The 25,937-nt window shown below is 37.1% G+C and overlaps 2 protein-coding genes across 5 annotated transcripts in view; one reads left to right on the top strand and one right to left on the bottom strand.

Annotated features, from left to right (window-relative positions):
• The window catches only part of RUNDC3B (RUN domain containing 3B), a 121,441-nt gene that overhangs the window by 46,563 nt on the left and 48,941 nt on the right, over window positions 1-25,937 (bottom strand). For all 4 annotated transcript variants that reach the window (XM_036759048.1, XM_036759046.1, XM_036759047.1 and 1 more), the window contains 3 exons: window positions 21,046-21,179; window positions 12,536-12,621; window positions 766-855 (listed from right to left, as the gene is read on the bottom strand). In XM_036759048.1, coding sequence (XP_036614943.1) covers window positions 766-855; window positions 12,536-12,621; window positions 21,046-21,179 — 310 coding nt within the window. The remainder of the gene's footprint in view (window positions 1-765; window positions 856-12,535; window positions 12,622-21,045; window positions 21,180-25,937) is intronic.
• The window catches only part of LOC118849937 (ATP-dependent translocase ABCB1-like), a 496,364-nt gene continuing 480,265 nt past the window's right edge, over window positions 9,839-25,937 (top strand). The window contains exon 1 of the mRNA XM_036759036.1: window positions 9,839-9,988. The gene's annotated coding sequence lies outside the window, so the exon portion shown is untranslated. The remainder of the gene's footprint in view (window positions 9,989-25,937) is intronic.

A 25,937-nucleotide genomic window follows, 5' to 3' on the forward strand; every position in this document is an offset into this window, starting at 1 on the left:
TTCTGAAAACAAACCATTTTTTAGAATTTTTACCACCAAGGTTTGGAACAAAAAAAAAGCCAGGAATGTTAATTAGATATTAGGACCTAACCTTGTGATGAGAGGCAGCTTAGCAAAACTTATAGAGGGCCAGCTGTAGAAGAAGGAAGATCCATGTCCTGCCTCGGACCCATACCGTGTGACCATATGCTAGTCATTTAAGCACTCAGTGTCTCTAAATTGCTAAACAATTGCTGATCTGCACTGATGCACAGAATTTCTACCATTTGGGGCAGCTAGGTGGCACAGGGGAGAGAGTGCTGGACCTGGAATCAGGAAGACCTGAGCTGAAAGCTGACCTCATACACTTACTAGCTGTGTGATTCTGGGCAAGTCTTTGCCTCAGTTTCCTCATCTGTCAAATAGGAATAATAACAACACCTATTTTGCAGGGTGACCATGAGGATAAAATGAGGTAATAATTATCAATCAATCAATGAACACTTATTAAGCACCTACTATGTGCCAGTGCCTGACACAGAGTAAGAACTACATAACTGTTATTTATTTATAATTGTTATTTCCGCACAAAGAGATCCCTACCTTGATGAAATCATAGGTCTAGACCCTCTGCCCCCCATCCCTAAAAACCAGTTCAAACAACATAAATCCCTTTGCCTACATGTAAACTAAAAACAATAAAATAAAAGAAACAGAACCCATTGCATTGAAAAAAATTATATGGGAGAATCCTGAAAGCTATACAGAAATTGACAGACTAACTACCTGAAATCAATAGCATTGAGCCCGAGCAGCATGCCAGCAAGCATATTTGCTTCTTCACCCAAGACAATTGCTCCATCTTCATAAAATCTCCTGGAAAAAAATGAAACAGTTGAATGTGCAAACTCATTAAAAGCAAACAGATCTGATATAAAGAAAAATGGACTCAGTAAGAACTGTGGTTCTTTGTGTGATTTATTTAAGATAAAACCTTGCTGGCCTTTGCAAGATATATGAAAAATCATTTACACACATATTCTTTAAAAATTGTTAATGGACCTAGAGTCATCAATATTTTTCAACAATACAGAAATGCTAATTCAATCTATGAAATTCTTTTCTGTTCATAGGAGTTTAGCAAAGTCTTTACAAATTGTTAAAACCATAGTTTATACCTACATCTGACTAGGTAGGATATTATTCATATATTACATCTGCCTACATATTCAGAGTTCTCTGGATACAAATACACAGGAAAATGTTTAAAAGAAGCAATTAAAAATTTATGCTTGGAGTCTGACTTTTCTTAGATCTCAGAATCCAGATAGATCAATGCTTATGTTTTCTGTGATGACCCTTTTTTTTGAGCTACTAAAAACAAAACAAAACTCTGGAAAACCTAACTTTTGCCAAATATCCCAACCTTCAACACTGCAGTGGTGATAGGATAGATGAGATGCCAGAGTAATGAATGATACATGAAAAAAGTTTACTGGTCTATGTCACTGCCAAATTTGAATAAGGAAGCCATGTTAGTTTAAATTCAGTCAAGGCTCCATTTTTTCATTAATGTTAAGAAGAATATTTCTGAGAAGCTGAGATGTGAATCCTAAAGCACTTCCTAAAATAGGAGACTTCAGGGAATTTTAACCTATTATGTTAATGAATCCAAAATCTACCCGTATTCCCTCTAACAATCATGATGATAACCCCTCCCATGCCTCAGGTCGTGTTCTATGAAATTAAGCTGTGTCCCAAGAAATTAACCCTAACCTAGGGGCCAATTTTCTGGTGATGAGCTTCTCTATACTTAATTAGGCTGGTCCTCTGATGACAGATGCATGGTCTTATCATAGGAACCAGACCAGCAGCCCTTACAGCTTGATAGCACGTGTCAGAATCTATGCTTGGCTAGCATCACCTTCAAGAATCAAAGTCACCTTCATTGTCATGATGAATAGGACTGAATAGGACTTTAGTAGAGATTTATTAATGAGATGATAATAAATGGAAACCTCAAAATAAAATGATACTAATGAACCAAGATACAACTAATTTGATCTAATGAGCTATCACGAGAGGTCTTTAAATTAATATTTACATTAACACAGGCAATGAAGAATGTAATTTGTTTTCATAAGAAGACTTCACTAAATCCAAGGAGGAAAGTAGAAAAGAACAATTTGTTAATATTGTAAAACTTCATATAGACAAAAGACAGAAAAAATAAAAGACAACCACTTACTCTCTGTCTATAAGGCAGGCAATGCATTTTCAGGAAGGAGACCCTTACTAGCTATGTAATCCTGACCAAGTTCCTTAACCTCTCTCAGCCTCAGTTTCTTCATCTGTTAAAGGGGATAATAATGACACCAATCTTGTGAGGTTGTTGTGAGGATCAAATGAGATAACATATAAAGCACTTTGCAAACCTAAAAGGGCTATATAAATGCTATGTATTACTAGAAGAAGCACTAAGGCATATTGCTAATTCTAAGGTGAAAAGGTATCAATGTCATCCTCTGCAGAGGTCTGTGAACTATTATCATCATCATCATCATCGTCATCATTATTTTGAAAGCTGTGTTTGAAAATAGGTGTTTTCCTTTGTAAGGGTATGTGTTTTGTTTTATACACCTAAAACCATTATTCTGAGAAAGGGTCCTTAGGCTTTCCGAGATGCTGCCAAAAAATCTTCACTGAAATGCATTGCAGCTCCTTGCCCAAACCTCTCAGAATCGCTGGTTTCCTTCAGGTGCCACATGAAGCTTTTCCCAATTTCACTAGCTGCTAGCGCTCTCCTTCCAAAATGACATGATCGCACACATACACAAACACACATCCACGTATGCGTCTCCCCTAGCTACACTATGAACTCTTTGAGGCCATGAACTATCTCACTTTTGCCTTTGCATGCTCAGTTTCTAACATAGCACACTGTTTCAAGTAGGCTTCTAGTAAATACTTGTTGATTCCACAAAGTCCTCACTGAGGGAGATGGCCTTTGCTACCAAATTCTCTGGTTTTTTTTTTTTTTACTTTCTTTGGAAGTCTTTGAATGTACCTTAATCTTTGATGCTTTAATCGCACCTGAGATGTCAATTTTTTTTGCTAGAAATTGGATTTCTAATACCAATGGTTTCAAAGGATTTCACATGACTGCAAACAAATATTATCTTTCCCATGTTTTCTCATGGAAAAATCAAGGCATAAATGAGATTTAGTCAAGTCAACAAGAATGTACAACAAATGAGAGAAGAATAAGAATCCAGCGTGACTAATTCAAATAATATTGAAATATGTACTTCAAGATATTCTCTTTCTTTCATGAAAAATATTTCTTTGTCCTAAAGAAAATATTTCTATAACAAGAACCTAACCAAGATAACAGTGAACTTCAAGAATATATTCCAAAAGATAGTACAAAGGAACTGTTCTCAAGCTTAAAAAAACTATAAAGCAAATTAGTTCCAATGGTAAATTAACCCTTTTTGTTAAAAACTTTTTTTTGTTAAAAAGCAAATACGTACAAAGTTCCCTACCCTGAGCAGGAAGAAGCCTGTTCATTTTTTTAGAGGTACACTCATTTTTTCTTACTATTAAAGACATTCAAGGTACCAGAAAAGAATCTAAGAAGCAACTATACTGCCAAATGTACTTGGTTCATTGATACTGGATATCTATAATGGAGGCATAATGGAGGAAGTATGGCATAATTCATAGAGTGCTGGACTGGGAATTAGAAAGACCCAGGTTCAAATTCCATTTCCTCGACAGGGTGTAGGACAGCAACATCTTAGTGCCCCAGGAAACTCTCTATCAAGTGAAGAGCAGTCACAGTTTTGCATTCCTATGGAGAGTTTCCTTACCAGGAATTCCCATCACCAAAGAAATCACTGATGGTGACCAGGCTGCACAATTGAAACATACTGGAATTTCATCATGTTCTCCATGATGATGCTTTCCTATGGATTCCATTCTCTACAACTGCCTGAAAGGTCATGTAAAGACTTTTGGTCACTAATGGGCTAAAGTCCTTTGGGTTTAATCATCCTAGATCTAGCCTTACTTTCAATGCCAACCTCTCAGAAAGCTATCTGTACTCACTGCCTGTTCTTCCTCTTCACCTGCTCACTTTTCAGCTTCTTATAGCCTACAATCCAACCCCTGCCACCCAATCGAACCTGTTCTCTCCATGGTTGCCAACAATCTCCTAACTGCTCAATCCTTTGGCCTTTTCTTAATCCTCATATTCCTCCTCAACTGTGTCAAAAGCTACTGAGAGAGAGGTTCACTTGCTCCTCCTGCACACTCTCCTTTAGCTTCTGGGCCCTAGTTCTAGCCTATTCTTCCTTCTACCAGTCCAAGAACTCCTCCAACTCATTATCTCCCATGCCTTAAGTGTGGATGTCCCTGAATGTTCTTTCATAAGCCTGCTTCTCATCTACTCACTTTCTTACTTGATCATCTTATCAACTCCTAGGGGCTCAATCATTACTTTTATACACAATCCTCTAATCTCTATGTCCAGGCTGAATTTCTCCCTTTTCTTGAGCTTCAGTTCTGGATGACCAATTGCCTGGACATCTTCACCTATAAGTAACATTGGCAACTCAAACTCAACATGACCAAATGAGACATGATCATCCTCACAAAATCCACCCCTCCTCTGGAAGTCCCTCTTTTCACTGAAAGCACTACCATCTTCCCAGACAGCCATGTTCATAACCTAGGAATCATCCTTGATTCTTCTTTTTCCCTCACCCCTGAAATCCAGACAGTTGCTTTAGTTGTGTTGATTCTATGTTCAAAACAATGCTTGAATCCATCGCCCTCTCTCTGCTCATACAGCCATCCTAGTTCAGGCCGTTATTACCTCTCATTTGGATCAATGTCGTAGTCTCTTACCTGGCATCCCTGACTCCAAAATCTCCAATGAATCTTGCCATCTTAGCAGCCTAGCTACCAAAATAATCTTCCTATGGTACAGGTCTGACCATATGTCACTGTCTTGACCAAAATCCCGTAGTAGTTCCTTTCTGCCTCTAAAATAGAATACAAACTTGTCAATCTGACACTGAAGTTCCTCAGTCAGGTGGCCCAAGCTTAACACTGCAGCTTTATGTATTCCCTTAGCTGAGGGTTTTTAATTTCTATTAAGCTTTCTCTGAGCATCCCACCCCTTCCCCAGTCATTAGTGCTTCATCTCTTGTCAGATTACCTTTACTGGCTTCTCTGGATGCATGGTGTGCCCTGCCCAAGATAACATAAGCTCCCAGGACAGAGGTGTTTTCTTAATTGGTTTCATATCCCCAGCACCTAGCACCTCACCTTATGCATAGCCCTGTAGAAGTTTTGAGTTAATTTAAGACAGAAGGCTATTCTTGGGGACATTTTAAAGCTCTGGGGAGATTCCAATGTCTTCTAACTTCTAACAGCTGGCTATTATTCCCGGGGCTGGCAGTGCTGAGTATGAAAAAGCAGATTCTAAAAGACATTAAGACTTCATTCAAACATTCCCATCCCCACACCCAGCTCAGTCTCCTGCAGCAACCACATCCAAACAACTTCACGAATGTGAAAAGCAAATGAGGCACTTCTAAATGTTTCTTGGGACCAAGCAGAAATTATAGCAGCAACATAAAGAAATCTCATAGAATATATACCATGTGGCAACAATAAAATAAGGCAACCCCAACAGGCAGCAGTATAACTGACCCTTAAGTTTGTAGGACACCTGACAGACATGACTTTTTTTGAGCTTCATAACTCAGATGAAATAACATCTGTCATGTCAATCTCATGAGGACCACAGCTATTATAATCTCCATTTTATGGAGCAGGAGAATGAGGTGTTGAAAGATTAACTGTCTTGTAATGGTCACCCAACTAAAAATGTCTCAGGTGAGACCTGAACCTAGATATTTTCAGATTCCAAATTCTAGTACTCTATAGTATGCAACAGTATGAATAAAGCATCTAAATGATACCAGAACCAAATTAAGTGAGCAGAATTAAGAGTGAGATTTGAAGATCATCTTGAAACATAAGCTCATAGTGATCAGCCACATTTCTGGAACAATACAACCTCATGAGAGACAGAGCACTAGACTTGGAGTCAGAAAGACCCAAGTTCAAATCCCATCTCTTACCAGCTGTATGACACTAGCTCACTGGGTGACTGGGGAAAGTCACAACCTCTCTGAGCCTCTGGCGGCCAAGATTATACATGGAAGGGCTTCCTGCACTGCTGAAATCATAGGTCCTTGAGATAACTGACATAATCACCTTACTATAACTTCAGGGCTAATAGCCAAACTTAAGATTATACATTACTCATGAAATCATTAGTTAGCTCTCTCTCTCTCTCTCTCTCTCTCTCTCTCTCTCTCTCTCTCTCTCTCACAAGCAAGAATTACATAAGGTTAGGGGTCATGTGTACTCATGCAGCTGAGATCACATATCCATTAAGTGTACTAGAGCATAGTTACAGTAATAGTTTCCCAGATGAATTTGTTCTATAATCATGACTAGATAAAGGCTATAAGGAACTTTATAGCTAAACCTACCCATCTTCCTGTTATACCGGCAGCCTTTCTTTTTTATCACCAGTGCTTCACACAGCATTTGAGACATAGGGATAGGTATAGTGTAACCCTGTGATTTCACTGTTATAGGGGACTCCCAAGTGTGAAAACTCCCTTTGCCAATGAGGGTCTGCATATTCTCTGAAACTTTTAGTCTTAAAGAGTTGCCCAGAGCACTGAGACATTAAGTAACTTGCTCAGCATCATGAAGCTTATGGATTTGTATGACCTATATATGCCTACCTACACATACATACATATCTATATATAATGTATACGTACATGCAGGCATACATACATACACACATATGTATGTATGTGTGTATGTTTGTGTGCATGTATATATATATGTGTGTGTGTATACATACATATACATATACATATACATTTACATATACATATACATATATATGTAGCTGAGGCTTCATCCCACAGCTTCCTTTCCTCAAGACCAGCTCATTGTTACACTATATCAGACTACCCACTCTTGGTATATAGCAAACCCTTAAAAATCACCTATAAAATGTGGTTGGTCTGTGGAATTTAGTCAGCTGCCCAAAGGATTTTGGACAGAAAAAAGGACTTCCCACTAAATCAATGATAGCTTCTAATTCACCCTAAGTGACAGAGGAAGAAGACATACTGCAGACCATTTGCTCTTTGTAGGTAAAGTCTCTGCCCAGATGGCTAAGCTGATTTATCTCTAACTTTGGCTAAAAGAGTAATGCACAGAGTCCAATGGTCCTCCCTGAAGCCTCCAAATCCAGCAAGCATTTATGAAGCTACTGCAATTGACAAGGCACTGTCCTAGGCATGGGGCTTCAATGAATATTTATTATCATTTCTAACACATAAGCTGAGGATAAAACTATTAAAATGTGAATCACGGAGAGCTGCTAAAGTCTGAGTCATCACGTCATTTTTTTAGAATTTATCAGAATATTAGGAGTTTTAAACTCAGAAGCACTTGGGCATCATCTTTAGATTTGAAACACATGCTGACTCAAAGAACATAAATATCTTTTCATTACTCAGATGGGTTCTGATTTTCATATTCCACCCACAACATCTTTTCTTCAGTTATAAAATTATTTTTAATTTATCTCCTTTATTCCATGAAGAGAAGTCAGGGGTGGTAAATGGAGTAGAAAGGTGACCTCAAAATCAAGAAGGCCTGCATTCAAAGCCTGCCTCATAGATACAAATTGTATGACCGTGGGTAAATCACTTACATTCTCAATGCCCCCAGATAATTCTCTAGGACAATAATTTGTAAAATAATGGTCAATCTACATTGGTAGAGGGAGTTTCTTCAACAGGCAATCCTTATACCCAAAAACAAAAGACAAAAACCCCCCAAAACATCACATATGCAAAACAAACCAAAAAAACCCCATTGTAATACTAACTTCCATAAGCCTACACAAATTCCTTTTTAACATCTTAGCTCAAACATGAGAACCCTTTTTATCCAACTACAGACCACAAGAGTTCTTCTAGTTACTGAAACATTTTGGTGATTCCTTTCTATTCAATTTTACCCTAACTACAAATGGTATGAATGAACTAATTTTTTTCCATAACAACCCAACAAATTCTGAAGTGTTACACTTAAATTCTCTTCCCTTTGTCCCTAATGTGAGTACCTGGAAAAAGTCACACACTCCTTGAAAACAAACACTTGTTCACTTTTAGACAGGATGTACTTGCCATGATTAACAAAGTAATTTAGAAGGATGGATGGTCATAAGCCCACAAAATAACCAAATGTCATTACCTTATAGCCATAACATATATCTGTCATGCTTATGCATCTAAATTTTTATAGAAAACTTCTTCAATCTATTTTAAAATTTCCAATCTTTTGGAATCTCCTCTAGCTTTAATCTCTAACTAATTTGTCAGTCAGTAAGGGGCGGGGGAAGGAGGAATGAGTTTTGATGTACATGGGGGAGTGGGTGGAGAGGGAAAGAGTTCACCTTCTCATTTATTTCCACAATTTAACTCCTCAGACTATAACTCAATCAACAAGCAACATGCATGTGTTAAGCACTTAGAGATACAAAAACTAAAGGAAACAGTACTTGCCCCCTAGGAGCTTATATTTTTTAATGTAACTTTTATTTTATTTTACTTTTTTCCCCTAATTAGTATTTATTAAATCTTCTTGCTTCTCCCCTCATTGGAAAATAAAAACAAAATCCTTGTAACAAACATGGACAGTACAGCAAAACAAATTCATACCCTGACCATGTTGAAAAATGTATGGCTTATTCTGTATCCACTCCAGAGATGAGTAGGTGCTTCATCAGCAGTACTTTGGAAATGTGGTTGGGCATTGTGCTGATTAGAGTTTTTAAATTTTTCAAAGCTGTTTGCCTTTACAATGTTGCCTTTGTTGTATAAATTGTTCTCCTGGTAGGACCTTACATTCTAGCAAGGGAGACAATATGTACATATTTAAAAGAATATAAAACAGATACAACTGAACCTTAATGGGAGACCCAGAGGGACCTAGACAGGCTTCATGGAGAAGTGGGTGTTCAAAGAAAGTAGGAGTCTAGACTAGAATATAAGATCCCTGAGGACAAGAACTGTTTGCTTTTGTCTCTATATCCCCCTCAAGTAGCCGAATACCTGGGACATAGTGGGTGTTTAATAAATTCTTGTTGACTGACTGGGTGCCATGTTTAAGGAACAGCAAGAAGACTCTTGTGGCTGGACTGTAGAATGTGGGAAGGGAAATACAGTTGAAAAGATAAGAAGAGACCAGGTTGTTCAAGGGATTTGAGTGCCAAAATGTGGAGTTTACACATGATCCTAGAGATAATACCAACTGCTGGAGTTTATTGAGTGAGGAAGGAGGTGACCTAGTCAAACCTTTGCTTTCAGAAGTTTGAATCCTTGAAGGCTCACTGTTCTTCCCCACTTTTTCAGCTTCAGGTTCTAACTCTCCTTGTCAACTGCCAGCTGTGGCCATTTTCCAGTAGCAGCCCAAGCCAAGCAAGCCCCTCCCCCTGCAAATGAAACTCCTTAAGATTTTATTCCATTTCCTCACCATGATCAGCTCCATCCTAGCAAAGAGGTCCAACTGAACTTCTCTCCTGCTCTGAAGCAGCAGGCATCTATGGCCTCCCAAGAAGGAGCCTTACTTTATCCCCTCCCTTCCTAGCCCATCCTAGGATTCTCACTGGTCAGCGCCTTCCAGCTTGCCCACCTTGGCTCATGAAGCTCCTCCTCCTGCACTGGGGTGAACTCCTGGATCACCACTTTTTAGGATTTCATTACTCTTTATCTGTGAAGGGCAGAACAAGAAGAAATCCACTTGATTCAGGTGCTCTCAGGGTAGAAGACCAGTGCGTTTGTTTGTCACCTCTGTCTACACAGCTTTTATTGGTGGGGCTGCAGCCAAGCCAAAGGTAAGGATTACGTCTATTTCCAGTATTCTGTTTTATGTTCTGTATTTGTCAAATTCATTCTTTCAAGTGTTTTTTTTTCTTTTTTGGTAATTTTTTTCAGTCAAAACAATTTATAATCAAGGTATTATTTAGTTTGGCTTCAGTTTGAATGCTTCAGTTTGAAACAAAAGCCATAATGAGTATTTTTTGGCTTTTATTTTGTTTTCAACTGTACAGCTCAGGGAAGTGGGGGGTGGGGCTGATTGTAACTGTCCATCTACTCGTCTCTCCTCTACTTCAACGAGCGATTTCTGTGGGAAAACAATCTCCCCTTGAAAGACAACACCTGACTCACAAAAACTAAAATTCCAGACCACCTTCCACAATCAAATACTGGTTAATATATATGCAAAAAATGCCCAGAAACAGTTTTCTTTGAACAGTGTATAAGAAAGCACTTTCATTCTGTGGGATTTATCACAGCTGAATCATTTCCTTTACAACAAAAAGGAAGACTCACACCTCAGAGCAGGGCAACAAGCATTTCCCTGTAAATATTTAAAAGACTGGTTCCAAAAATATCCTATTTGAACAATCTTTTCACTCAGCCCAATCCCTTAAGCCAAGGTAGAGGTTATGAATATCTACTAATACCTAACATATTACTGGACACTTTATGGTAAAAATTACTGCCCTTTAAAATTCATGTGATAGAATTAATAAGCATGTATTTATATATTTATATAAATTTAAATTTTGTTTTCATTATGGTAAAATCCTTGGTTTGGCATTTTCTAAATTTAGAGTCTAAAAAAAGGACTTCTAACATTATGTTGTGGACGTCTTTGGTAATCTGGTGAAGGCACAGGACCCTTTTTCAGAATAATGTTTAAAATAATTGAAGGAAATCCTGAATTTCAGTTAGAGGTCAGTGGGAAAAAAAAAGATGTAATTGTTTTTCCCATCCAAGTTCAAAGACCCCATGAAATCTGTCCATGGAACCCAAGGGTTAAGGATTTCTGGCCTAAAAGATCAAGCATATTTGTTTTGATATTTAAATTTACTAATTCAGCTTAACTATTAGTAATGATTAATAAAATAATCTTTAAATCCAAATATTTTATATAAGAGAAAAATATAAATAAATCCCAAAGGCCATTTTCTCTACAGGTATCATTTTCTCTACAATCTATTCTTGTAAATATCCTAGGTTAAAAACACTGATTTTAATGACTTTATTAAGAACATATTCATAAGTATTTCCCACACATAGCTTGCTTGAAGTCTTAACTCTCTTTTTCTTAATTGAAAAAATGTAAGATACATGAAAGGGTTTCTTCCTAGCTTTATAGAAAGTCAAGAGTCTCAAAGCCATATTACCTCAAAATAGTGCTCCCAAGGGAAAAGAAACCAAATCTGGGATGACTCAAAGAATAACACTCTCTAGCATCTAGAAGCTGCTTCTCCCAAGCTGTTCTAATTAATATGTCAAACATGACAGCCTCCTCTAAAAAGGGTCTTCCAAAGACTGGGAGCCAAGACACTGGAGTTTAGTATCCAGTTTCTGCTTGAAGGCACTGAGAAAATTTCCATCTCTTCATGCTGCCATTTCCTTATTAATACCAGTGTCTCAGGATGTTGATAATAAATACCATCATCAGTGCAATAATTTAGAAGATGGGTATCCCATTTAAGGTAGCAATTGGGTTTTACTTTCTTTTATAGCTCCTACTTTGTTTTCTCGATTTTTGTGGGGTTTTTTTTACATATTTTTGTGTAGTTTGTGTATGTATTGTGGATTTTTTGTGTATTCTCAATTTTATGCATTTTTGTGTTGTCCTCTCCAATAAGAAGGGAGAAAGTCAAAATTCTTCAGTATTTAAAATGGAGTCCAATGAATCAATCCTTAAAAAGAATAACTAGTACCCAAAAAACCAACCACATCAGTGCCATCCTAAATTGTATATATTCCACGTATATAAAGCACCTGCCTTTACCTTGCACAGAGTCAGCCTTTGTACTATGTTAATTAAACATAGTCCCTGGCTTTTGGAAGTTTAGAAGAGATAACATTGATGCAAAAAAACATCAAGAAGAAACAATAACTGCACAAGAATTAAATGAGTAAATTAACTACATTTTTTTAAAATGATGCATTAACATTGTGTAGAAGCAGAGAAGTAAGCGCATACTGTGAGATGTGGTGTAAAGAAAAAGATGGGAATTGTACACACAGAGGGAATTTACTATACCTCTGATCAGAGAAAGCTTTATGAATAACAGTTTGAACAAAGGGAATGATTTTGGTGAACCTAGAGGGAGAGCATTCCAAGCATAAGGTACAGCCTGAGAAAATATTCAGAGATAGGAATGTATTTATCCAAAGGGGATCACATTTTACTGAGAGCAGAGGAAGGAACCTATTGGAGAAGTATGAAACAGGAAAATAAAGCAGTCTGGGATAGCAGAAACCAAATAAAGCTCTTAAATCCATTCCTAAAACTTAAGTCTTTATGTCATACCTACAATACTTTGTCAAAGTGATAAAAAAGGGGGGCTTTTATAAACCTGGTTGTTTTGAAGTCTCTCAGAGCTGTGGAGATATATTCGGATAAATGTTTTTCCATGAGTGCTACTCTGATCCAGGCTCTTCCCTGAAAGGAGGAAGAAACAAAATCAATACTTTAATAATAACAGCAACAAGAAGTTTTAAAAAAAAAGTCATCTGTGTATCATGCCTCCAAAAAGCAAAAAGAATGATATATAGGCTGTACCAAAAGTCTTAGTGCAGTTTAAAACTTTTAAAGTTCAAAACTGCCATAAGTCTTTAGGGACAACACATATATCTAAGCCATTTACAATGTATTTGAATTTTAAACATATATTTTTAACCAGATCCTTTAATACTTCAGTACTGAATCAGAGAAAATATTTAAATATGTAGGAGTTATTTACCTGCATCCCGTTTTCTCTGAGAACATACTAACACAATAATTAATTTCTCTCTGAGGATCCGGGTGATAAAATGGAAAGGACATTTCTGATTTAGAATCCAAAGGCCTAAATTTAATCAGTCAAACTTTGCTGTAACTTGGGCAATCATTTTGCCTCTTCAGGTGTTTTGTTTTGTTTTTAATTTGTAAAGTTGAGAAAGCTGAATTAGCAGGCCTTTAGAGTGCCTCAAAGCAGTCTTATGATTGTGATCCCCATTTTCCTAAAGAGATCCTAAGAAGCACAAGAGGGAAATTTCAAACTAGATCTCCAACAAAAAGCTACCACATTGCCTTAACAGTGGGAAACAAAGAGTTTATTTGTTTGTGTATCTGAACCAAGGGAAAAGCTATGAAACTAACATAATATTACCTAGAATCAGTCTACTTTTTTCTTCTCTCTTTTTCTTTCCTTACGTGTGTGTGTGTGTGTGTGTGTGTGTGTGTGTGTGTGTATGTATGTGTGTGTGTGAGAGTGAGAGAGAGAGAGAGAGAGAGAGAGAGAGAGAGAGAGTGAGTGAAGAGAGAGGTTAAAGGGCCGAGGAGGGCAGGATATAAGGAAGGTATTGATGAGCTTAGCATTTATTTCTATTACCAAAAAGATCAAATACCTTTTATCAGAAAGAGGTGTAAAGGGGTGAAAATCATTTGGAGCAACTTAATTAGGATGACAAGAGGCAACATAATATTTTGAAAGTGCATGTGACTGGGATTTGGAAAACCTGGGTTCAAATCCTGGGTCTATCATTTGCTATGTGACCTTAGACAAGTTATTTTACCTAACTAGACCTTATCATTTGCAAAATTAAGAGGTTATATGATTATAGGGTCATAGATCTAAAGATGGAAATGACCACAGAGGCCATCTACTCCACTTTCCTCATTTGACAGATAAGGGAACTAGGAATATACTAGCTAACTTCTAGCTTTAGCATGTTATGATTCTATTAACTTTGAAACCAAACCAGCAAAGTGGCTAATACTCAGTTTGCTCAGATATTTCCAGGTCCTCAATTTCTACATATCCATATCACAGTATCATCATCTTCCTTGTGACTTACCCACATTTTCTCTTCCATACCCAGGTCTGAAACTAATTCAATAGAATTCAAATATTTATTAAGCTTACACTACATCCAGACCATGTTACTATCACTACAAAGCTTTCTTCTTTTTTTAAGGTCTTAATCCTTAAACTTAAAAGGATGACAATCCAGTAAGAGAACAAACATTTATTCAAATATTAAAAAATAAATTAGAATAAGATTCATCCATAGGAGAGGTAAAACTAAGAAGAATTAAATATTCAGAGAAGGAATGATTATTTATAGCAGCTGATCTGGGCCTTGGAGGAAGAAAAGAATGGAGAATAAGTCCATTCTGAGTAAGAGGGACATAGAGGGAAGAGAAGAAATGAGGAGGTCAGGGAAGAAACAGTGGTCAAGTCTGTCTGATAACAGTGTGTCAAAGAGAAGAGTCAAATAATGCTAAAAAAAAAAAAAGGTAGGGTGGAGATGGACTAAAGGGGGGCTTTGGTTGCCAATAAGAGAGTTTACATTTTATTTAGTAGGCAAAAAGGAGTGGCCCAATTTTTTGTGGGGGAATAATGGGAGGGAGCAGAAAAGTAACTCAATCAACCCTGTGAATGTGCAAGATTATTTTGGTGGTTAAGGGGAAGTTGGGGAGGTAGGAAGGCTAGGAAGCTATTCCAGTAGTTAGAGGGGTAAAAGTTCAATTTCAGACTGAAAAGGGTCTTCTCCATAACTTCTGCCATTTACCCTAAGGCAAGGAGATCAGAGAATTTGACTAGGACAGACATAACAAGAGATGGGTTTTCTTGGTGGAGATCAAGGCACCACTATTTAAGAGAGGGTTCCATCATACCTTTAGATAAATGAAGGGATATGACTAGATAATCTCTAATGTTCAGGAGTAAATTTGTGGTCCTATGTTGGCACCATTCCACCAGTAATGCACCCCTTAAACTTACCTATCATGGATCTATCTCATAGGTTATTAGCCCAATGCTTCTAGGATCCCCAGAAACTTTTATACAATCACTATCTGGGTACCTAAAATGAGGAGGTATCTTGCTATCACAAAGTCACAGAAACAGACAATTTAATGTGAATGTTAGTGACTGATACTCAAAATACTCAATTGAATCTAGGATATCATCAATTGGGATATTCCCTCTATTCATATAGATTCCAACCCATTCAACCCTACCCATCTCATGTGACTCTTGCCCATGCCCTCCAACCTGCCAAGTTCATCTATAGATACCGATCTAATGTTCCAGAGGCCCTCTTCATTTTCTCTTGATATTTCAAGGATAACAGTGTAAGGTCAATGGGGAATAAGATATTCCCCTGCCCATCAATAGGCTTCACGTGGAGTTCATTAAAGGAAACTTTCTTGCCTGTAGGAAAGATTGCACACCTTTTGTTAATAACCTAATTAGGCAATGAGTCAGGTTGTGATGCCTAATGGCTCTGAGCCTATCAGCTAAAAGAGTATAAATTGTGAGAGGTGAGCTTTTGCTTTGGGGGTTCCCTTAGACAGATGTTGTGATTCCCTGGTCAAAACTGAATGGCCTTATGTTCAGAGCTCCCCAACTCCTCAAAGGTAAAGGCTCTTTCGAATCAGTTGTGGATGCAAAGCTTTGATTCAGGCAGTAGGTCCCTGTCTCTGTTGGTCTTTATTTCTCTTCTCTGTATTTCCTGTGTTTGTATTTTATGTGATTAAAAAAGAAAGATTGTTGACCCCTGAAACAGCTATCTTTCCATAGTAAAGCAGATAAAAGAACCTGGGTATGCCAGTGTGGTTGCTGTTACACAGTGGAATAGCTTCTTTTTCACTCAGACATCTTTTAGTCTAGAGTTCCTTGAAATTTCTTGTTGGTTAAATATTGCTGGCTGCTTACCCCAACAAATTGCCTCTCCATTGCCTTCTGCGTGCTACTTACTTTTAGTTTGGGGTTTTTTCCCCACAAAGACTTGCAGCCATAGCACAGCAACAGCATATTGGTATTAAAAAATGGGCCCTTAATTCCAGGGGAAGAGTTGGTGTCAAAGGACCTTTGCAACTTTTCCATTCTCCTTCTCCTGTTTAATTTTTGGACGTAATTTGCTATGACCAACAACCTACAAAAAGCTAGAAACTTTCCCACAATGAGAAAATTTTTGACTCCCTAATAATGTTTCAACCAGATTCTCCTGGCTGCAGCTATTTTGACAATCCCTATGAAGAACACACTTCTCCCCCAACCCCCACCAATGTATACACTCATTTCCTAAAGTTCTAATCTCCTCTTATGTTGCCAAGCATTACTGGAGAAAATTGCAAACTACAATGAGATGGGACAATACAATTTCATTCCCCTATGCCAAGTAGGCAGCATGGTGTGGTAGACAGTGAGTGGGCCTCAATGCCATATAGACAGGTTCAAGTGCCACCTCTCACATACACTGACCGAGCACGCTAGACAAGTGACAACCTCTCAGTGGTCTAAGATGCTCTTTAGGAATATAAAGAATGAGTTCAGGGCAGCTGGGTTGCACAGTGAATAGAGCACTGGCCCTGGACTCAGGAAGACCTGAGTTCAAATCAGGCCTCAGAGCCTTGACACTTACTAGCTTTGTGACCTTAGGCAAGTCACTTAACCCCAATTGCCTTACCTTCCTCCCCCAAAAAAGAATATAAAGAGAGAATGTGCTGACCTGGATTAATAGAAGTAGTTTTCTTATTGGGGATTTCCCTATATCAATAAAATCATAGGTCCTTCCCCTATAACTATCCTGAGTTGCATGCCCACCGTTGCTCATTGGACCTGTTTTACCTTCTCTCAGTTTCCCATCAAATCTTCAGCAGGGGATTAAAAACAGCCTTCTTTCAGCCTACCATCCCTTTGAAGTACCATATAATTTCTTGCCTTATCATTACCAAATTTTATGAAAGAAGACTTTGCACTCATTGCCACCACTTCCTCATTACCCATTCATTCCTCAGCAACTTGAAATCTGGCTTCCAGTCCCATCATTCCACTGAAACTGTTCCCTTTAACAGCAGCAATGACTTCCCAAAAACCAAAGACAATGACCTTTTTGCCTCAGCCCCCACCCTCCTTGATCTCCCAGTTACTGGGGAATATGTAAGTGCTTAAGAGATGTATAGAGGGACCAACGTTATCTCACATGATGCTCCATCTCTAGTCACTGTGTTTTTGTATTGGTCGTGCTCCATGCCTTATTACTTCTACCTCATAGAGTCTCTTTCTTTCTTAAAGACCCAGCTCTCAAATGCTAGTGCCCTCTCTCCCAAACTATCATGTGTTTAACTCAATATACGCTTGTTTTTAATAACTTGATATTTATGCTGTATATATTTTTATATGTTCTTGTCTCCTCCATTAGAATGTAAGCTGCTTCTAAGTAGGGATTGCTTTATTATTTATACTTCTATGCCCAGCACTAGGCACAATACCTGGCATGTAGTAGGAACTTAAGAAATATTTGATAACTACCTGATCAGACTCTATATTGGATGTACTGAAAGTATTGGGCATGTGCAGACTGGAGAAGAGAGGACTTGGGAAGACATGAGAACTGTTCAAGTATTTGAAGGGTTGCCTTGTGAAAGAAGGAATAGACTTTTTCCTGCTTGGTCCCAGAGGACAGAATTTGGAACAATGGGTGAAAGTTTCAGAGAACAGATTTGGGCTTGATATAAGGAAAACATCTTAATAATTAGAGCCACCCAAAAGTGGGATAGATGGTTCAGAAGGGAGTGGGTTTCCTTCATTGAAGGTCTTTGAGCAAGAGCTGGATAATCACTAGTCAGGTATGTTGTAGGAAGAAATATTGTTCAGGTATTAGTTAAACCAAGTTAGTTTTGGTGGTCTCTTCCAACTCTGAGATTGTGTGATATAGGCTTGTTCATTATTTGAATGCACAACCCACAATGGCCTTGGTGGTGGGTGAGTAGACTAAGTAATGAGCTTTCCTCAGCTAACATGCCATAGTAAATCAAATAGGTTTTTTGTTTGATTAATAGTCAACAGACAATAAATAATAAGGACAATGGGATTCTATATTCTCTATACATTTCAGTCAATTATGTGATAGTAAAAATGTAGTTTATTTTGGAATACTGTTTATGAGGGACTAGCTATCTCTTTCTTATGCCCACATTGAGAATAATCTTTGCATCTGTGTGTAGATTATTTTGATAAAAATTTTGCGTAGTTGAGAAAGTAAACACATGGATCAGTTGTTACTGATGTTCTCTTGCCTGTATTTTTTGGGTAAGAAGTTCCAAGAATTTTTCCCTATGCTTTGGTATCTTGTTCTCCTTTATATACTTAGAGAATTGTTGTACTTTCGGCATAGGCATCCTTGGTCTAATCCATATGCTTTTGCCATTTTTGTTTTCTTCAGGGTTAATTCTATTTCCTTTAGAAGAATATCTACTACTGTGGTGCTAGCTTCCAAATGTAGCAGATCCCTCATCCTTGAGTTCCTTGTAAAAAATATTTGTAGATTTTTTTTCTGTCTTTTGTCTATTTGTTGTTGCCCTCCCCAATTTCACCCTTAAATAGTCTTTAGTCTACTTTTCTTAATTTCTCACCAAACTTTCTTTAAAGTGTTTTTCCTTTATTGCTTCTCACTGTTTCATGAAGTTGTACTGCTCATGTTCTTTTACCACATTTTCTGTGAGATTTTACAAGTAAATTTATGTTATAAACCAGTATTGCTGCCAGATCTTCCAGCTTTGCAAGTAGATTGTGATGGATTATTAAGATAGTTTTTAGACTCTTTTGGCCTCTTCATTGTGGCAATTGATTTATCCTGGTAAAATTTCCTTAGGAAATTATTAAAATCTGTCTCAATGTACTTTCTTCCATCCATTTCCCATTTTTCATTGTTAGTTTATTTAGTTTAGAAATTGTTTTAATTTTATACCATATCTTTTAAAATATTTTTATTCTTTCTTCTAGCTCTGTATTAATTTTGAACTTTGCTTTACCAAGTCAGGGATCTGATGGTACACAGCTGATTCAGAATGACTCCTACTTAAGTAAAGGGAAATAAATTTTATTCTGTGATGCTATCTGATTACTGCCATATCTAGAAGATTCAGGTTTTCTCTAATTCTTTGCAACCTGCTATATATAAACCATGATTAATAGGCAAAATATGAAACACTTTTTAATCATGATTTAAAAGTGCAAAAACATTAATCCCAAGCTAGAAGGAGAAGATTAAGGTAAAAATGATCCTAATTCTCCTGGGAGAAGAATTTTTAAAAATGACACTTTGAATGCAAGAGAGATTTCAGAGAGGCAGGAGGGACAGAGGGAAATGAGGTGGGGGGCGGGTTGCCGAGGTACACTGGGAGAGGGAAAGAGGAGGGGAGAGAGAGGGAGGGGATGGGGGGGAGAGGGGGAAAGGGAGGGAGGGGGAGAGAAAGAGGGGGAGAGAAAGAGGGGGAGAGAGAGAGACAGAGATAGAGACAGAGAGAGACAGAGACAGAGAGACAGACAGACAGAGACAGAGATCAGGAAGACATTTGTGATTAAGTCTCTCTACTCTATCTTGCACAGGACTTCCAAAGTTATATTCCTTAAAACATAAATCTGACCATGTCACTTCCCTGCTCAATAAACTCCAATAACTTCCTATCACCTCTGGGATCAAATTAAAAGCTTGTTTGGCTTTCAAAGCCCTTCACAAATTTGCTCCAACCAACCTTTCCAGCCTTGTTATGCATGAGCCCCCTTTACCATCTAGTCCATCCAAACTGGTCTTTTTGTTGTTTTACACACATGACATTTTTATCTTTGGTCTCTGCGGTTTTGCTCAGACTTTTGCCAATACCTAGAATGTACTGTCATCATGTCTACCTTTTAGAATATCTAATTTCCTTCAAATGTCCTCTCCTAAATGAAACGTTTCCTGATTGCCCAAATACTAGTTTTTCCCTCCATTAACGTCATGTGTATAGTTTGAACACACTTATTTATGTACTATTTTACATAAATATCTCTCCTGCTATGTCATAATCTCCTTGAGGGCAACAAATCACCAAGCATCTATTAAGCCCTTATTATGTGCCAGGTGCAGTATTAAGTACTAGGCACACAAGGGCAGGGCTATTTCATTTGAATCTTTAAATCCCAGCACTTAGCCCAATGACTAGTAGCTGTAATGCTTAATAAGTATTTATAGATTGACTAAGGAAATCTGATGTCATACACATCATTAAGAATGGGAATAGTCTTCTGAATGGGTCAGTTTAAATATGACTCCTAGCAATTCAATTTAGTAAGTACTCATTAAGCACCTACCACTGTGCTAGATGCTAAGGATGCAAAGAGAATCTGTGCCCTTCAGGACCTTACATATTGCTGGGCCTGATGGTTGAAAGGTACTGAAGCAAGAATCTTTAGTTTTGAGACAATCACTGTGGGGTTGAAACAGTCTCTAATAGAATATTAAAGTCCTCTAAGCTTTATTTATAACTCCAGTCTGCAAAAGGAGACTGAAAACATAAATATCAACTTCATAGAAAAGCATAATCAATTTTAATGAACAAATTAAAAATGAAGAATTGTATTTTTAATTAAATCCCATAGCTACATTTAAATATTAAATGATGCGATAGCTATTTATAACATTTTCAATTGGGACACGGCTTGTTTTTACCAAATATAAATTTATCAAGAAAAACAAAATGCAAAATGGATCTGGGGAAAGAAACATTTTTACTTATGGGTGTTATATAAGACATGGTTTAATTGGAGCAATATGATGAGAATAAACTCCTATAAAGAAAAGGATGAATTTTAAAGTTTTGCCTTAATGTTCATTTAATTGAATTCTACCAAGACAATGGAGTTTCTGTGGGATGCTGAATAGATTTAGCTTCTTTCTTGCCTCATTGTGGCACTCTTCACACCTTTCTCCTATTTATAAAGCAATTTTGTTAAGCAAAGCATTGTGGCAGTCCAGAGAGGGAAACATCATTAATCAACAACATACTGTATGTACATGCATATGCTTATGCTTGGGCTTGTTTCTTCCTTACCTTGGCTCTTGAAGAGCTGACATTTTCCATATTCTCAATGCTGCAGATACAGTTCTGTGAAACCTTTCGGCAGGCCACTCTGATATAGTCCCAGAAGCTACGAGGGCTTTCATAGCCAAACCAGGTTACTTGACCTTCAGGAGACAAATTACAATATGGGGGAGGGGAGGAAAGGTAAAATAAAAACTAGACTGGAAAGTTCAGAATGCCATAATTCCTAAATTCCATAAGCTGAAGAGAAATGAGCTGGAAGAGCAGTAGACTAAGAATCAGGACACCTGGTTTTGCCAGTGACCTCGGAGCATGTCATTTAACTTTTGTGTGCCTCAGTTTCCTAATTTCAAATGAGGAATTGGATTAGATTATTTTCAAAATTCTGATTTTAAATAGTCTATTAAATAGACTACTGATACAGAGACACGGTATCATTATGCCTCCAGCTATGCTCCAACCAGGAAAAATTTCTCAGCTTTAGTTTATTTATCTAGACATAAAATGAAGATTTAAAAACAACTTTTCTGCTATAAATAATTCAGAACTAAAATATTTTGTAAATTGTTTGGAAATAAGGATGCTCTAGTTCCTTTACTTTCTTCGAATTAAGTACTACTTCCTACTCAATTCTCTCAACCACCCTCTATATACACTTTTCTCTTCTACCTAGAAACCTATGAATGTTTTCACCTACCTAAAATTCTCACTTTTGGGGTGTGATGGAAGGTTTTGAGAGGGCTGTCTTAACTAAAACAATCACTCATGTGTCTGTACTGGTTTAAGATCTATAAAGTATTTTCTTCTCAATAATTCCATTGGGTGGGTAGTGCAAATATTAATCAATTCAGATAAGAAATCCGAGGTTCAAGGAAGCCATGTTAAGTTAGCCAATGTCACCTAGCCCACAAGCATGTGAGCCAAGTCTTCAAGCCCACCACATTCATTTGTATATAATTCTTTGTGAATTGATTAATCGTTTGCTTGTATAGATGAGATGGGGCAAAGAGATGTGGAAACTGCCACTGTCAGTGTGAGCATGTATTGCTATTTGTTCCAAACTGTGGCGATAGAGTCACCTGAGTCCCTGCCCTTTTCATTTCTATGGCGCTTCCATGTGGAGCCACTAAAAGCCTGGGATGGGAAGAGTACTGTTTGCTTTCATTTCTATAGGTTTTCAACTTCTTCAGCTTATATTTTTAGTTCTTCTTCTCAACCGTTATCTTACTCCCCCAAAATGCAGGCTGCTGTCCAGCAACCTCCACGTGTTGACTGTCAGCAATCAATTGGAAACGATCTTAGCAACAGCAACAGGTCATTTTAGTTACTGTTCATGGACAAATAAAAATTCTTATGTTGCAGATGGGGTAATTTACATAAACTGCATAAGTCAACTTAAATTGTGAAGAAAGGTAAAAAACATAGGTTTTCATGTATATGGAAACTAGAACCTTTTTCAAAGTACTTGATTCTGTAGCAAATGCAGCAGCCAAAAGAAATCAGAAAACATGCAAATATCTACAAATACCTTGTTTGATACTTAAGTGACTTTATGTTTCTCAAAAAGATTCAGCCAGTCCCTACAAGTGGCCAGCTATGGACACAAGTCAATTGTATCTTTCTCTTGGAGAAAAAAGTTACTGAATTACTTTGGAAGGCTTCTTCAATTAAGCTATTTTCCAAATCAATCTGTTGTGGTAAAATAAAAATTATAGTCTAATGGTTCATATTGTCTGGTATTTATAAATATAGATTTTCATTGTTAGTATAGTCACATAAAGAAGACATACCCTTTCTGTTTCTAATAGGGAGAGTGGGATATGGAACAAGTTTTGTCATATTATTTTTGTGGAAGTACAGGGAAACTTTCAGGAATACTATTTAAGACTTTCCTCCTACACACTGACCGGTCAATCATATCTAATTCCAGCTCCAGCTATTTTTCCTTGTCTCATCCTGTCCTATCATCTCTTATAACTTCATAGCTTCTTATGCCAAGTATAACCAACTCCTTCCTTCAAGAGGTAGCTATGATCTGGGGGAAGAAATCTGAGGAAGGACTATGAAGACCATTCCTCAAACCACAACAAGAAACCAACTGAGGAGAGGGGAAGATATATCAGGGGAAGCAGGACCAAGTGGACAAAGAAAAAGACAAGCATAGGGAGTACACATATATGAGGCCCATATCTATGATGCAGATCAATTTCCTGGAAGGCTAGAGGCATGGTCAGGGAGAAATCAGAGGACTAGTTCTACCATACACCAAATGAACAAACAATTCATTTGTAACAGACCACAGAAACCCAAAAGAGGCATGAGGGCGTATCTGACTTCTTACAAGTTGCTTAATAATTATTTTATAAAACATTCCTTACAACCATTCTGCAAACTATCATTTCCAATCTAGTAGGACGGAAACAAACACAGTGAGACTAAAATGACCAGATCTATATGACTCAAAGAATGAACCCATAATAGAGCCAAGAATGGAGCCTTAGCTGCTCCCCTATCTCAACAGCTTCATAGACTTTGATCCTAAAAATGGCAGTATGTTCCTTCCAAATAATGAGCTGGAAAATCAGACATGCTAATAGTTTGAGAGAGCAATGTCAATATGATTTCCAAGGTCCTGGAATAAAACAAAGTACCTTTAAAATATTTTCATCCACTTTTCAAACTGTATAAAACCTTAGAATTGTAGTCAAAAATAATATCCTTTCAACATCTAATACAAGTGCTACATTTTAGAAAAAAACTAAAACTATTAAATGAGAGTTTGTATTTGATTACTTGGGACATTAATAATTCACAGACATCCCTTTTGTATATAATGTATTGATTATTGAGCAAAAACATATTTGGCTTTTAATTTAAAATCTTCACTAAGCAAGAAGGTTAAATGTAAAGTTGGAGGGATGAATGTCTAATCATCCTTTCAAAATGTATTAATCAAGCAATTAATTAGAGAAATGTAATTGCTAAAACATTGTTTTTCCATGGGAAAAAGAATTTATCAAAATAAAATCAATGTGTCTCCAAATGAAGTTTGGGGAAATTCTACTTTGGGGAAATTCTAGTTATCCATGACAGCAGATGTTGCTGAAACCTTTTAGATGTTGTCAACAACAGGCTTCAGGAATTTTTCTTCCAAGGATCCTCCCTCTAATAAGCAATGACTAGGAAGGTAGAGGGTCGATTTTTTCAACTCATGTGCTCTCTCTGGCTTTTTTGTTTCATTTTGTTTTGTTTTAGGAAAGAAGATAGTGTCCCAAAACCTCATGAGGAAGTAAAAATGATTGGCTTTTTTCCCTACCACCCCAACTCTAGCCCACTTCAGAGAATAAATTTACTGAACATGTAAATTCCCACAATTCCTATCGATTATGTAGCAATAAATGCCTTTTAATATCTTTGATCAGTATGTTTATCTATTGTGGCTGGCCAGGCTGATGCTGTTGTAGAATAATGACTTCAAAAGTGCAGGGAAAAGTCTCCTGACATGGCTCTATACCTCCAAGGTACTGTGTTTGATTCAAACCAGATCCCTCTTCTTCCCTTTGTAGTAGGGCTTAACAACATTCATATCACATAAAAAATGCTCTGGCCAATTTGGATTCTGTTGGTGTACAATACTTGGTTTCAAAGAATGTAATATTTAAGGTGAGCTTCTGTTCATAAATTAGTAACACAAGGGAAATAAAGCTGTTGTCCCTCTAAAAGGCCAAGGTTATTTTGATGATGTATTCTGAAGACCAGTGAGGTTTTAAGATCCTGAGGTAGTTAGACATGCACAAATTCCTTCACATTATAGTTTTAATCTTTTTGGGGAATACAATTTTCAACTTCATTCTCACCTTTTTTTTTCTGAGAGCAGGATTCTGTACTCCATCATTCCTCAGTTTCTCTACAGATAACTTAACCAAAGCTAATTTGGTATTTTAAATCACTTTTAATTGAACAAATTCACATTTTTAATGAGAAAACATTTTTATTTTTAGTCTCATTCTTGATTATGGTTTGTATTCCCCAGGCTTTATAGATAAAACCACCACTGGAAATTAATTCCTTTAAGAGAGAAAAACCTAAATAATAATACTTAGAGAATAAAGGTAAATAAGTTTCTTTTATTCCAAAGTCATATCTATTCAAACACAGTAGACTTTGATAGGCCTGAATTATTTATAATAGATTCATAAACCTTGTTAGGATAGTATTTCTATGTCCTCACTATTCACAGGGCCGTGAAAGCTGACTGTGAAAAACTAAATAGCTAGATCACATTCAGCTGGCCAATCTATTATTCACAGCCTTAGTCAAATAAATATTGGCTATTAACTTGTAAAACCATAAGCGTTAGTATACTGGGAGGCCACTACAAAAGAAATAAAACTAACAGGAATTAAGAAATTTGAAAAGGTAATGACTCGAGCCAGGTCAATTCAACTTCTATGCCTTTGTCCATAGGTTTGCAAAACTAGCATAAAGCCAATTTGTTAACTTTACCAGATAAAATTTAGAAAATACCACTTGTTACTTATAAAGTCTGAATGTAACGGATGCCTGATTGTAGCTTTACTCAGCTATACCAACATTTCTGAGTATGATGGTTTTCCTTGTATTATATATCAAGAATATCCGAAAGGTACATACTGCCTTTTACTCAAATACACCCCCCCCCAAAAAAAAAAACTGATAGGAAGCATCTAGGATTCCTTCCATATTTGACTTAACAAAATTTATGTGCTTCTAAATTTTAAACATCCCAATAAATCAAGCAAAGAGCTTGCCTTCTTCCAATGATTTAAATAGCACATAAGGCAAACTTGAAAGCTGACATCTAACTTGCATTTAAGGTTTTTTAAAAAAGTATAAAATCAGACAGTAAATTTGATTGAAAT

The sequence above is a fragment of the Trichosurus vulpecula genome, chromosome 5, assembly GCF_011100635.1.
Source record: "Trichosurus vulpecula isolate mTriVul1 chromosome 5, mTriVul1.pri, whole genome shotgun sequence".
Taxonomy (NCBI): domain Eukaryota; kingdom Metazoa; phylum Chordata; class Mammalia; order Diprotodontia; family Phalangeridae; genus Trichosurus; species Trichosurus vulpecula.